Raw genomic sequence first — 15,276 nt, 5'->3', positions numbered from 1 at the left:
TTTGATTTGGAACATCAAATTGTGTTTTCTTTACCATGATGATTGGCTACATTTTACATATAATCAAGTAAAAATCATCTTTATTCATAGCACTTTTTACAATACAGATTGTTTCAAAGCAGCTTTACAGTGATAACAGGAAAATAATGCAACAAAGTTGCAGTTCAGTGTTGATTCAGTTCGGTTCAAAATAACCATAACCACTAAATGCTTGACAATTCTGCATGAGTGAACTGCACAGTGCACAGAGATCAGTAGTGCACATGTAGAACTACACCCCCCATGTGTCGCGCGAGCCGTAATGTCCCGGATACTGAGAGCGCCGGAAGAGAAGCAGGTGTGTGTGTCTTCCTTGGCCATCTTGTGGTTGTCCACCGTGAGCCGTTTGCTCGAAGAATCGGAGGAGAATCCCGTTGTTGGGGCGCCATCATGCCCGGGCATCTGCAAGAAGGCTTCGGCTGTGTCGTTACCAATCGGTTCGACCAGCTATTGGACGACGAATCCGACCCGTTCGAGATTTTAAAGGCGGCCGAAAACAAGAAGAAAGATGCGGCCGCGTCGGGCGGCTCGAAGACGGCAGCTCAAGCGGCTAAACAGCTGAAGAAAGAGTCCCAGAAAGACAGGAAAAACACAACGCAGGAGAAGAAAGAAGACATCCAGGCCCCTGTGCCACTTAAGAAGGAGGGTATGTAGAAGTTTCAGTACTAACGTTAAATATCTAAAAACCGAATGAGCTTAGACAACATATTTGGATATTATAGACACGCTCCAAACAACAAAACGCCGCCGAGTCGCAACGCGCCTGAAAAATGCTGACGCGAACCCCTCAAACGCTCCATAAATGAGTTCGTAACGCACATGTGGTGCCCAAAAAATGCTGTCTAGGTAACGTTAGGCAGCTCAGTGGGTTATGGGACAGGGCGACTGACGCTTGCTCGTGTGCATATAAACACAGCAGAGAAGTCAACATGGAGCGGCTGCTGCTGCTGCTGGTGTTGTTGTCGACATTTGATGTGCACTAACACCATATTTTGAGAGCGAAATGCGCCCAGTGAGGTTCAGCATACGTGCCTTTCACATGTGTTCTTCCTCTGACATGTCAACATCTCTATTTGTTTGTGATTTGATCATCCTCACTTTATTTATAACTGCGTAGCTGCCTTAGCTACATGCTAATGTGCTAGCCGTATGTAAATATATAATGTGATGATGGTTTACTTCACAGCGTGCTGATGTGCACATGGAGAAAATGTCGGCGTGTTTTGATCTTATGCAAAAATATGAGCAGGACTTTCACTTTTATATCGTAAGGTGTGTCGTGACTGTAACGAAGATCTATGCAGGAATTCATTCATGTTGACAAATTTAGGCTAGTGTTCACCAGTCTGATGTGTCATTTCATATTGTCATGTTTTAAGTTTTTATTTTATTTTATTCTTTCTCGTTGAAATGACAATATCTGTACCCTAGTGCTGTAAGATCTGAGCTAATTAGTGAAAAGGTGTCTTCAAACATCACTAGGATTGATTGGTGAATAATTGTGACCTCGTGCAAAACACTAAAATGAGTAACAGTTAGCTCACCCAAATTGTATAGGGATAGTTCACACAAAAATTTACATTTTGTCATTACTTACTCGCCCTCAAGTTGTTCCGAACCTGTACACAGTTCACAACACAAAACACAACGCACTTCTCTACACAAAAGAAGATATTTTACAGTATGTTGGTAGCCACTGACTTCCATAGTATGAAAAAAAATTCTGTGGAAGTCGAAGGCTACCGTCAACTGTCTGTTTACCGACATTCTTTAAAATATCTTCGTTTGTGTTCAACAGAAGAATGAAACCCATACAGGTTTGGAACAACTTGAGGGCGAGTAAATGATGACAGAATTTACATTTTTGGTTGAACTATTCCTTTATCATTTGATCACCCTTGTGTGCTCGCATAAAATGTTTTTTTTTTACATACAGTGGAAGTAAACTCGTAGACTACTTTCATGGTCCCCGCCAGCCCACAACCTGCGCACTTTATGCTTAAATAATTGTGTGCTGTTTAAGTACTAATAGAGCTTCAGAAATAGATTACTTTTGGCCGCCACATGCAGCAGTAAGATCAAAAAGCATATTTCATAAAATCGGTTCTCATTTTCTCTGAGTGAAGGATGAGTTGTTCAAATCAAATTCACAGGTTCTTAGTGTTGGGCTTTTTCACTCATGTTTAATGAATGTCTGAATCTGTGTTTTAGGAATGAGGAGAGTTGGGCGGAGGCCGGAGGGTCAGCAGGGTCAAGCCAGCTCCCAACACCCCGGAGGTCAGGGAGGTCAAGGAGAGGGTCGACCCGGTGACCGGCGGCCAGAGAGACGACCTCCTCGTGAGCGACGCTTCGATAAACCAGCTGAGGAAAAGCCAGAGGGGGGCGAGTTCTCTGTGGACAAGTGAGTTAATAATCATAGCAATGTAACTGACGGTATTAGGTCTGGGTGGACTATATCGGTCTATCATCATTTTTACTGAACCTATATACAGTAGTCAACATTTGAAGTGGATCAAAAAAGTTCATAAAAATGCTCCTAAGACAAGAACAGGTATTGTTCAAAATTCATGTATAACTTTGATGAAAGGTTTTGATCCACTTCCAATGTTGACTACTGTAGATTCTTGAATCAGTCTTTTAGTGTATGCTGTTTTCAGTTGATGCGAGAACAAAACTTCTCTAAACATTTGTTTGTAGCTTGCCTTCCGTCCAATATTCCCAATAAGCTTTGTTACTTTTGATATAAAACAAAGTCTCAGCTTTCAAATTCTATTAATTTTATCCTGAAATTCAAAGAGTAAATGCCATTTTGAATAGAGATCGACTGATATTGACTTTATATATCTAATACTGATTATATGCATGTTTATGTACACGATAACTGAATACAGAACTGATATATTTTTATTATTTCTGTTTTTGACATTTATAATTGTACTGAACAAAACTGTTTTAACACTCTTTTATACTGTAATTTCACTCTCTCCTTGCATTTATAACAAAACACACTTCTACATCAATAAATAAAGGGGTCTGCAAAAAGAGTGCAAAAAATAAAAAACACATTAAGTGTCTCTCTTAAATGAAAGCTTTGATCAGGTGAACAAACAGATAACAAATATAGCATGTGAAATAAACACACACACAAAAAACATCCTGAATAAAAAACATTGCTGCTGTAGTGTGGCTGTTTAAGTGTTGCTTAATTCTTCAAAATCACAAGACAGACTCATGTAATTCATCAAGTCATGTCCCAATAAAGATTAAAGACTTTATTGGGACTTGACTTGATGAATTACATACGTGACTCTGTGAGTTCGTCTCTATTATTTAGTGCCAAGTTTAAACTACATATCATGCATTTAACATCTCATTTGTGCATTAATGGCTGTTATGTCAAATTTACAAGTTAAAATATCAGTAAAACCGATTATCGGTTGATCACTAATTATGAAGTTCTTTAATGTGGCGTGACAGATCACTGTAGCAACCTCAGTTCAAGAACCCATCATCTCTTCCACTTTACTACTAGTTATAGCATGAAAAACATGAACATCAGAAGGTATGTTGAAAGAAACCGTACAACTTACTGAAATGAATTATGTTTTATGTAGTCCCTCAGTCAGTGTTTCGACTGCAGAAAGACATCAGTGAAACAGCTTGTAAACACTGTCAGGCAACATTTACTTCAGGATAGCCATTCAATATCAATTGCTCATTAGTCAGCTAGGAATTTGAAGTTAGGTTTGAATAATTGTGTCATGAAAACAATAAGTTGGATTAGAAACAATTATATAATTGCGCTTAAATAAAAAGTAAACTTCTAAGCATTTAAATTTGGACGCTTTTGTTAATTTTAAACTTTAATGTTATAGTAATGTACTGAAAGACTGGGTTCCCTGTATAGTTTACAATATTAGTTGAGAGATTGTTCTAGCTGAGTGAGGGTTATTTCATTTAGAAAAGACTAAGCCTAAAAAAACAACTGATATCACCAAACAGATTTTAAAATAATGTCTAAGTCCTGCATCTGCCATTGGTTAGGCAGACAGGAAGTCAAACTCCCCAAACTCATGCCATTGGTCGAGCCAGTGTTGCAGTGTTTGTCTGGTTGAGATTCTCAGTTGTTTAACCACCATGGTAAAGAAATCCACTGAAACCCCATGTGATGAATAGCTACATCTAAGCATCTTTTTACTTTTTTTTGTAGCTCAGGATTGCCAGTCGTCTTTGTCATAAAATGTTCTAAATGTTGTCCTCAGGCCAGTTGGGGATAAGCCGTCTCGAGGGCGCGGAGGAGGACGCGGGGCCAGAGGTGGCCGTGGACGAGGCATGGGACGCGGAGATGGTTTTGATTCCCGGGGCAAACGTGACTTTGATAGACACAGCGGCAATGACAAATCGTGAGTGTGAGAAGCCAGCAATAACAAATGCTTAAAGGGGTGTTGTTGCATTAGTCTCACTGGAATTGTTCTTCATGTCTTAGTCGACAGAAAGGAGAGGAGAAGCGCGGTGGGAGTGGCCCGCACAACTGGGGCAATGTGAAGGAAGAAGCCAGGTAGGATTGTAGATGGGAAATATTTGAGGCTTGGGGTTGTGGCAGCTTATTTGGGAACTTGACTTTCAAGCTTGTCCATTGTGTCATACAGAAATATTGTAGATCAGGGGTCGGCAAGTAAGTTTGGCATCAAAAATTTGCCACTAGATGGCAGGCATAATTTAAGAAATGAATTGATGAAAAATGCAACTAGAATTGCCTGTGACAGACTGTTACAGTGTCTTTTGTAACTGGTAATGAGCTGGTACTCTGTGTTCAATCCTGTAGTAGAACAGTCATTAACAAAAAGCCACATTTGTGTGGCGGTGTCTGGGTTTTACACTGGGTAAATTAATAAAGCATTAGTGACACGTAACCTGGCAAGTATCTTCATTCACCAGTTGCAACACAGACTGTGTGTGTATCATTTTAATACGAAAATAGGGCATATAAAGAAGAATGGAAAGAGAACTATGCGTTCATCCTACCTAGTTTTGTGAATGTAAAGCCGGTGTGTCTTGTCTGCAACGAAGCGATCCACGGACTCTTTTGAATGTCTTTCAGACCTTTTCAAATTAAAAGCTCTCAATTCATCTCAAAATAAAACATTGCTGCAAAAACGTTCTCATACTTTAATTCTGAAGGCAAAATCACTAAAGACGAAGTGATTGTAAGTAACTGTTGCTCTCATGACAGATCTATTTCAGAACCAGGCGATATCAAAATAATCTGGCTGTGTGCGCGGGCCAGATATGATCGCTGGTGTTGGCCAGTTTTGGCCCGCGGGCCGCCTGTTGCCGACCCCTGTTGTAGATCGTCTAAAATACCACATCATGTGATGTGACTCTTGTTGATTCTAATTAGTGGTGTTTAAGACAAATAAATCATTTTTTATTTAATCAACCCCAAGTATAACATTTTGACATGAAACTTGTCCCGCTTGTGCTCTAGATATGAGTAACGCCTAATCATTACCATAGTATGAATCTGATCATTATCATAGTGTTTATTTAGTTAACACTGCCAAATTCAGGGTACATTTCTGAAATGTTTAAAAGGTTAAGTTTGATCATTTCAAGGGTTCTCCAGATCTAATAAGTGTCTGATTTGACAGTGAGCTTGATCAGTCCGCTGCACCTGAGCCTGTTCCTGAAGGTGAAGAACACGCCCCTGTCGACTCCGAAAACAAGTGAGTGCAATTCTGTTCACCGTAAGTTGATGTGAAGAACTGAAAATGCTTCACGTACTAAGAGCATGCCGTTGGATGGTTGTGTGTGTGTAGGGAGAATGAAGTAGAGGAGGTGAAGGAGGAAGGTCCTAAGGAGATGACACTGGATGAATGGAAGGCCATGCAAGACAAAGAACGGTCCAAAGTTGAATTCAACATCCGCAAGCCCAACGAAGGTAACGATGGTCAGTGGAAGAAGGGCTACGTACTGCACAAGTCAAAGAGTGAGGAAGTTGGCACGGTAGGTTCAATTAGCCAATATTCTAGTCTTGTAAATTCAGTCATTTAATGGTTCTAAGACTCATTTCTGCTTTTGTGTTTCCAGCGGCACGCTGGAGCTGTGATTGAAGCTGGAGATGTTGACCCCGACTCGTTCCACAAGGTATTTGTCTAAATTTGTGTTTGGATTGTTTTGTGTTTTTTTACTATTCAGGCACTCAGGTGGTCACCCTCTTGGTCACCTTTTAAAGTTGTTTTTCAGTTTGTAGATGGTTATCCTAAACTGAAGTTCAGTTAAAATAGTACATCTATGGCCATGTACACTCAATGACATGCTGACTTCTTAAAACCAAAAAATCACTCTCTTGCAAGCTTCTGTTCCTCAATCATCCTCTTCCTGGTTTACTAGCTCTATGCTTACAGTCAGGGTTTTTCCGGGGTCAAAATCTTCGGTGGGGTCCGACAGACACTGTCATCCTTTCTTGCCCTCCTTTAAAAAAGCTGTGATTTCATAGCTTTTTAAGATAAAATCCTTCTTTGCTATAACTGATAATTATTTTGGTATATAATATCAATATCAAAAAGAAGAATAAAAAAGTAGCATTAAAAAGTTTATTTTAACTAACAGTCTAATTTTCTACCATATACAATTGAATAAAATTAGCAGCTAGCTAACAACAACTTGCTTTGCACTTTTTTTTTTTTTTTTCTGGTTTCACCTCACTCCAGTCTAAACTAAATGATTATTTTGGTAATGTTTCTACACATTGTCATATAAATAACCTGAAAAAACTGTAGTTCATTAAGGTTAAATCTTGCTAACCACTCTTACCAAAAAAAATGTGGTAAGCACTTACATTCTCATTTTAAGAAGTGTTCTGAGTAAGTGATTTGTTTGTAACACTTTACGATATGGTTTGATTTGTTAACATTAGTTAATGTATTAGGCTAACTAACATGAACTAACCATGAGCAATACATTTGTTACAGTATTTATTAATCTTTGTTAATCTTAGTTAATAAAAAATACAGCTGTTCACTGTAGCCTCAATAATGCAGGCTACTGGTAAATGGTGAAATTAACATTAACAAAGATTAATAAATGCTGTAGAAGTTCAGTTTATTAATAGTAAATGTTAACTAATGTAGTTAACTAGAGTTTAATAAAGCGAACCTTATTGTAAAGTGTTACCGATTTGAACCGATTCGGACGTCTCTTGAGTTCAGTGTTGGATAGATCAGTTGTTTTAACCATTCATTAAAGTGAATCCGTTCAAAGGAGTCATAGTTCGTGAATTGGACGTGTCATTGGCGGACGTTGTGTGATTATCCCGGCAGTTAAACATCGCACAAGATTTGTGTCAACACAGAAAACATTTCATCACTGGATGGGTTTTTTCATTTATTGAAAGTGTGGTTTATGTCAGCTGAATGTGCGGAATGCTTTTCAGAGACGATAAGGCAATGTTTGGTTTTTCACAATTCACACCCAGCGGTAATTCAGGAAAACAATCCCCGAATGCTCCACGTGAAACTTCGGTCTTCCGACCTTTTAACATCGAGTCAAAACTGTCAATTGGGAGAGGGAGAGAGAGCTAGACAGCACTTAGTGTGCAGACGGTAGGAGTGCGTGCGGTCGGGGCTCTCTCTGCTCTACGTCATCTACGTCACTCAGCGATCAAATAAGACTTTGGCGGGACAGAAATTCACTTTGGTGGCCGCCAAAAAATGTTCAATGCAGGAAAAACCCTGACAGTGATTTTCTATCCAACCGCTCCTGTTAATTTAGTTTGCCTTCCCTGATGACAGCATGTTAAATTAATCACATATTTTACTGTAATTAATCGCGATTAATCACACCTCACATTAAAGTTTTTAAAATATTTTGATGTTGTAATAAAGTAATATCTCCAAAATAATGTAGAAACAACACACAGTATTATTTTAAATACTAGTTTAATGGCATCTTCTTACTAAGAAATATGAATGAAAGCCTGTATCACTGATACCAATACAGTTGTCTCTATTGCAGGGATTGTTCCCCCTCAATTTTAGCCATTATTTAGACCCATTTAACGTTATAGTATAATTAAAAGCTATTTTAACATTTAACAGGCTTAACATTTAATAAATGTGAACTTAAAACAATCTTCACCAAATTGTAATGTCACATTTAGCTGTGCCTTTAATATATCAGGGTTCAACACAGGGATAAATATCAGGGTTGCACAAAAGAATATTGTTTTCGTTGTTTCTGACCCATGTGACTTTGTAAACAGTGCTTTAAGATTTTCAGGTAGGTCTCCCAGGTAGGAAATAAACAGAAATTGAATACAGTTATCAAACACTACCGTTTTCACTGCATAAATTATACATTTAATATTGATTAATCCTCCTTAAAGCTACAGACATTATTCAGTCCAGAGCAGCGAGTGGTTTTCTCTCTTGTTCTTTGATTAGCATTAATCAGACAGCAGTTAGGGTTATAGGGTTATTAGGCTGCTGTCACTTTAAGACCATTTTGTGCCGATTTCCGTTCTTTTTTGCATCTTATCACGCATGAATGGTTTAATAGCACTTGACTGAATGATAGCGGGATATACTGTAGATTAGCCAAAGGATGACAAAAAAAACAGTGCTGTGTTAATATAGTTAAATATTTGAAATGAGTTGAAAGGAAAAATTAATTGCTCGCATTAATTTTGACAGCACTAATATTAGAACTTCTAGCTGGATTGAGGGGTCAGCTCTGTGGTCATAGTTTCTTTGCTGAAGTTCTCATCATGTGAAATTGGGAATGATAGATTTGCTTCCTGTAATATTATTTCCTAAAGGCTGAAGAAGGTGGAGAACACCACTTCCGTAAGCCAGCCAATGACATCACATCCCAGCTGGAGATCAACTTCGGAGACTTGGGTCGACCAGGACGTGGTCGTGGAGGCTCTCGTGGAGGACGTGGAGGCCGTGGAGGAGGAGGAGGCGGCGGTGGTGGAGGAGGTGGAGGAGGAGGAGGTGGCAGCAGTGGCGGACGCCCAAGCCGAGGCGGAGGCAGATCTGAGAAGGTAAAGAACTAAGACGTGTACTCTATTTTTGTTACAGATACTGCTTATATCAAATAAAACTAGTATGTCCCGACAGCATTATCACTATGCATTATATTAATGTTTTACTTAGAAAATACATTGTTTTTAAATGAACTCAATTGGTATGGGGCCCAATATTGCGCTCGTTTACAACTGATACCACGCAGCGTGTGTACAGTACAGTGCTTGTGACAAAGAAACACCAACAACAGCACAAATAGAGAGCAGAATGGAATGGGTATATAATAGAGAAGGATGTATATGAAGTAAATTAATTAACAGATTATTAAACAAATTAAATATTCACGCTATAGCTGCTGATAAGTGAAACAGACACAGACATCACTGGAAACTTTGTAATTCGGTCGGAAATGTCAATGGCAAAGACAGTTAAACAAGGAGCATATTACTAACGTTAACTTACGGTAAAGAAAGACTTTAAAAAGAGCGCGCTTGTGAAACATTCGAGAAAGAAAACGTGTAACAGTATATTGGATACGTGCAGCTCTTAAAGGGACAGCAGCCTAATAAACCAGCTGCTGTTTTCGTCCTCAATGTTAATATAGCAAGAAAAGAAATGACACTTGTAATTTTAACAATGATTTAATCTAGATTTATACAGTGAATACTTGTATTTGATTACTTCTGTCAATTTCTGTACCTGAAAATTGAGATATTTCACAAATACAGGATCGGTCTTTGAAAGTACTAAAAATGAAAGGATAGATATCGGACTCCTCCTGTATTATTTACACAATAATAAGGGAGACCAAATGAAAACAACAATCATAAAGTGTAATATAAATTTATACCAACAAATCTAAAAGAAAGAAAAAAAAGGAAGTTTTCCAGAGAGGTTTAAACGAGTCCAGCAAGCATCCGGTGTCCGTCACAGACTTTGGAAAGTTGAATATGGCACGAGATGCTGAATGCTTGAGTACTAATATTTCACTCATTTAGTAGGTGTTTGATTTACAGGGAAAAGAGCAATAAATGAAAGCACTATTAGTAAATGATTGTTTCTCCTTATTGCTGTGTAGTCCTGAAGTGTGTTGCTTTTGAATTCGACAGGGTGGAGGTGTTTCTGTTCCCAACGTGGATGATCCCGAGGCTTTTCCGGCCCTGGCTTAAACCTCAGCTCCGCCACCTAACCTTCCTCCAGGCTCCCCTCCTCTTTGACGCTTGCATGCTTATGGATCGTTCGACCATAGAAACCGGGAAATAGAAATACATGAGACTGTCATCCATACATACACTGAGAACTGACTTTTACCTGCGGAAAAACACAAAAAGGACTTCTTGTTACACTGAAGCAAATTATGGGTAGAGGTTTTGTATTTAGAGACATGATAGCAGGGATGTTCATACAGTATTTTTTTCCCTTTTTTCCAGAGATTATGCATTCGCCATAAATATTTTTTTATTGCTGCTTGAATGTATGCATTTTCAAGATAGAAGTTGAAGTGTGTTGTGAACGCTTAAGCTTCCCTCGGGACACGGCGGTGTCTGCGTGTAATTGAGTGCACTCACTCTCTCAATGGCTCTACCAAAAGCAGATTTTTCTTCTTTTTTTTTCTCTCTCTCCATCTCTCACTACTAGGTGAGAATACAAGACTTGTAGTGATGATTTTACTATTAACATATACATGAGTAATGTATATTGACTATTTTAAATGTTTTGAAAGAAAGCTCCAAGGTCAAGCTACCCTCTTGTTATTTGGATTTTTATTTTATTTTCTTGACCGGTAGCAAGAAGCAAATGCGTCGTCTTGATCTTGCTTTGGTGTTTTGTCGTCCTTTGCTGGACCTGTGATATTAGTATGCATAGTTGTCTTTGTTCCTCAGAGAGATTACTTCCTTATCTTGTTAAATCACCCAGGGCTCAACGTAGATCCAGGCTGGTCCTCAAGTCATACAAGTTCATCTCTTAGAAACCTTAGGACCACTATCGTGATGTGTTGTGCGTGTGTATGAGAGAAAGATAACCTGTTTTATTTCATCTGCCATAAGTTTATTTTCCAGAGCTTGGATGGTAAGTTTCAGCAAGTCATGTTCTTAACATGAAGTTTCGTTTGACTTTAGTGAGTTTTCTCTAGCTAAGGTTGTTGACATATCTTGCACTTAGATTTTTGGTGACATTTGAAATATAGCTACTAAGCACGTGGTCTTTTTGCATCAGTACCATTTGTTTTATTTTTATTCCTTCTGTGATCTTTGCTGTGTGTTTATTTTTAATTATTACTATGATGGCACTACTGCTTGCATTTTCTGAAAAATGTGTAATTCAGGGTGGGACAACAGTGTGCTGCAAAAGAAAAGTTGGAACCAGCTTCTTTGTGTATGTGAAATAGCAAGACCTCAAAGTGTGATGGCCGATGTACTCTGTATTCGTAGGAGGGACAATAAAATGGAAGACGACACTATATTTGAGTCTATGCTTCCGGTTTGTCAATACTCTGCTTTTGTCTCTCCTTCACCCCTCCCTCTGTTACCTGTTTGTCTGGTACCGAGAATATCAGCAAATATCTGCAGGATCACTTGTTCTGTCAACGCATGCAGGAAAAATTGGTAAATTAAGACCACCTGTAGTACCATATTCTGAATAATAACCCTTTCCTTTATGCATTTGTTGAATTTGTCCTTAGCAGCATTATACACGAGTCACATTCATAGCAGTGTTGATCCAGAAATATTTCTCCGTAGTGTTTTCTGGTTGTGAGGTTCTGCTGTCAGCTGTAGTTAACCCCATCCTAAGCAGACGGTAACGTGTCAAATATCCATCCAAGGGGAATAACAGATGGGACGAGACGTGCTGCCAATTCAGAGGAGCTGCGTAGCAACAAGGTGTTTGATCAAGAGAGCCTGCATTAAACCCCTGCACCCCCAAAGCAATGGGTTGGTGGACCGCATCAACCGCACTTTTACCACCAGCTTGCTATCCTGGCCGAACGGCACCGGCATGGCTGGGAAAGTCACCTGTGGATTTAGTGTTTTGGGTGCTACCAGAAGCCTTTTTGTGTTTATGACTTCTGTGTAGTCCTGAAGTGTGTTGCTTTTGAATTTGACAGGGTGCTGTTTCTGTTCCCAATGTGGATGATCCCGAGGCTTTTCCGGCCCTGGCTTAAACCTCAGCTCCGCCACCTAACCTTCCTCCAAGCTTGCATGCTTATGGATCGTTCGAACAGAAACAGGAAAATAGAAATACATGAGACTGTCATTCATAAACAGTCGGTAAACACAAAAAAAAAATTTAGGCAGAATTAACTCTCCACGCCATGTGGAGAAACACGAGTTGCTATTCTCTCCGCCGTAACATGACTACTGACTACCATACGATGCTAACTTTTAATGTAGGTACGTAAATACATTTAAAGTGACCCACGTATATTTAGGCGGTCACTCACAGATACACTGAGAACTGACTTACCTGTGGGAAAACACAAAAAGAACCAGGGGTTCAGCAAAAATTGGGACTGTTATTTTCCCCTTCTTCAGGGTTCCAACTCCCAGCATGCACCACAGGACCCAGCACACCTAGTTGTACATTGTTGTTAAAAACATATCAGCTGCTGAAGATAATGTTCTTTTGGAAATAATATTTTTTTACCTGTGATATGTTGTGACTAGCCAGCGGTGCGTTTTCAGTACAACGACAGAACTCGCTGCTGAACTACCGTTTCCCCAAACCTTACTGTCGCAAATTTGTCGTTTAACCACTTTAGTTAACGATGTCACGTTACGTACATGCTGGAGTAATACCTTGTTTTAAGGAATCTGTTTGAGATCGAATTAATGCTAGATTTTTTGCTATAAATTAAGGACATGGCATCAGGACTATTTCTCATTTTTCAGTCATTTTGCTTTATTTCCAGATTCATCCATAGGCTCGTTCTTGCGTACTAGAGCACGTTCGCACATGCGCACTCTTCAAAAACGGTGCTTAAAATCTCTTGACAAACTAAGACGTAAATTACATTTTTTACATATTCGAAATAAAAGATATAGATTGTACTCAATTTCAACTTGCTTTATGTGCTCGAGATAATGATTTATTGAGTCCACGTGTCATGCAAACGAAACTATGCTTCTAACCACAGGTCGAGAGCTGTCGTTCCAAACACACAACTTTGTGATGCTGTTTGTGAATGTTAGTTGGAATGATGGTTTCGGGGAAATAGACTCGTTGAACTATGCTGATAATGACAGAACTTGCGAACATAGTTGGCTAGAGATGGTTTCAGGAAACGCACCCCTAGATGGTCATGAAAGTGGTTGAAAGCATCTACCTGTAGGTGTGTTGGCAGTGGCTTCACCGGTGTACCGTTGGGCCTGTTTCAGTGGTGGGTCAACAGCTGAGGAAGTTGACCGTCTGCAACCTCACTGCTTAAGGGCTTCAGATGCTGTTGAACTCCGTTACAATAGATATAACCCCCGTTTTTAACTCTGGGTGATTCATTGGGTGGAGTATGTCACTGCATTTTTGCGATTACGCCTCATATGGAAGTTAGCGTGGCTCATTTTGCTTTGGGTGCAGAACAAACTTCTGTCACTAAGGGTGGTGTACATCCCAGGTCGATTGAATCTGGGAGCAGATCTTCTCTCAAGGCACCTTGGGTCTAATTTTTCTCGTCACCTCTGGGATAGACGCTCTATGCCTTGTACGCTTATAGGTCGACAATTTTGTTTCCGGCAGTACTTGCAAGAGAGTGTGAAGTCAGTGTGTGTCTTTGCACTGTTTTGGCCTTTCAACATTTGGTTATCAGATCAGGTGTCAGAGTTTCCTCAGGAGATCCCGATCGGAGTAAATCTACTTTCCCAGGCTTGGGGCTCCGTGTGGCATCCCTGGCCAGAACACCTTTGGACTGGGGCCTCTTTGATTAGTTCTAGATACAGCGACCATTTTGAATGCAAGAGCTCCTCCTACGGGGCGGCTCTATGCTTTAAGCACTTTCCCTGCCAGATTTTCTGTCATTTATGACACAACACTTCCCCTTGATTGACAAGTTTTTCCAGCTTTCATGTTTTCACTGTTATACAGTAGGGGCACTGCTACAGATCTTTTGAAATAGTGCAGCATTCAAAACCAAGTGAAGAAAATGATCTGCATAAACCATAAGGAGCTTTTGCACAATTAAGCTAACGCGATCATCAAACATTCAACAGCACATAAAAATCAAAACTTCCCAACGTTACCAAATGAAATGTTGAACCCACAAAGAGATACAGGAGTGTGCAAGCTTTGTTTTAGTCATCATTCTGAATTTGATCCAGAAAAAGTGTTTAACAAAAATGTGATTTTCTTAAGATTTTTGTTCAAAATGGTTTTTAATGACACTTTCCACGTTAATGGAAAAAAAATATTTTTCACTTGTTTCATGCGAGGGATGAGATGGCTGAGAACTTTCCACTCTGCCTGTGTTCCTTCATTGAACTTATCTATAGTCCTAGAAGGTTTAATACTTGATGCATTCTTCAAAATACACAAATGAAGGAAGCGAAACGAAGCCTGCCTACCAAGGATCCTTCAAATTGACATGTCCTTCCACTGTGCTTGATGATTTACTTGAGATTTGCAACCTTGCCAGGATACTGCCTTCTATTTTTAGGAAGAAGGAAGAATCTGGGCTGTTTGGAACACCAAATGAGCGACCATGCTGTCAGGTCGCGGGAAAAATCAACTTGACGTCATTTGTCTTTGCGTGGTTACATCTCATCCGTAAACAGAAAGATGACCTGGCTACAATATGCCATAATCTGAAGATTCAGCTGCTTAGAATTTAAACTTGTCATCTAGATGTCTGCTTTTTTATCTGGAAAGGTCTTAACGGCAATCGTCGTTGACTTCTGGTGAATCGCCTGTTGCCAAAACCAAGAAACCTCAAACTATGGAGAGCCTGCAGTCAAAAAGGGAAAGCGACAATTTGCTAGCCAATTTGTAATGTATGATCTGACTGAGCAATTGCTAGATCTAATTTGGTCAGATCAAAAGCTGCAGATATGTTACTTATATACAAGCTGATTTTTAAATGAATACATAAAAATGTTTCTCTTTGAGCTTTGGTTAGAGGTGGCTGAAATGCAACTTTATTCAACTGCAGTCTGCAAAGAGAGATTCTTGGGTCTCCAGAGACACTTTATTTTTAAAGCTGCCCATTTTTTATACAATTAAT

At 39.4% G+C, this 15,276-nt stretch overlaps 1 protein-coding gene across 1 annotated transcript; it reads left to right on the top strand.

The window, feature by feature from the left end:
• The first annotated feature begins 313 nt into the window (after positions 1-313).
• Positions 314-11,531, top strand: serbp1b (SERPINE1 mRNA binding protein 1b). Its single transcript, XM_084119854.1, has 9 exons — positions 314-685; positions 2,251-2,440; positions 4,302-4,442; positions 4,526-4,597; positions 5,691-5,765; positions 5,859-6,045; positions 6,130-6,186; positions 8,858-9,085; positions 10,178-11,531. The coding sequence occupies exons 1-9, from the start codon at positions 430-432 to the stop codon at positions 10,235-10,237; spliced, it is 1,266 nt and encodes a 421-aa protein (XP_083975980.1). The 5' UTR covers positions 314-429; the 3' UTR covers positions 10,238-11,531.
• Positions 11,532-15,276: the final 3,745 nt, after the last annotated feature.

The sequence above is a fragment of the Abramis brama genome (genome assembly GCF_963993115.1).
Source record: "Abramis brama genome assembly, chromosome: 7".
Classification (NCBI taxonomy): domain Eukaryota; kingdom Metazoa; phylum Chordata; class Actinopteri; order Cypriniformes; family Leuciscidae; genus Abramis; species Abramis brama.
This window is presented reverse-complemented; position numbering and strand designations above follow the sequence as displayed.

What these genes read in the sequence shown, in the direction of transcription:
- serbp1b (XM_084119854.1), top strand. Translation starts at nt 430, where the DNA reads ATGCCCGGGCATCTGCAAGAAGGCTTCGGCTGTGTCGTTACCAATCGG. An exon ending in CACAGCGGCAATGACAAATC is followed by an intron (nt 4,443 to 4,525) that starts GTGAGTGTGAGA and finishes TTCATGTCTTAG; the next exon opens with TCGACAGAAAGGAGAGGAGA. An exon ending in AATGTGAAGGAAGAAGCCAG is followed by an intron (nt 4,598 to 5,690) that starts GTAGGATTGTAG and finishes CTGATTTGACAG; the next exon opens with TGAGCTTGATCAGTCCGCTG.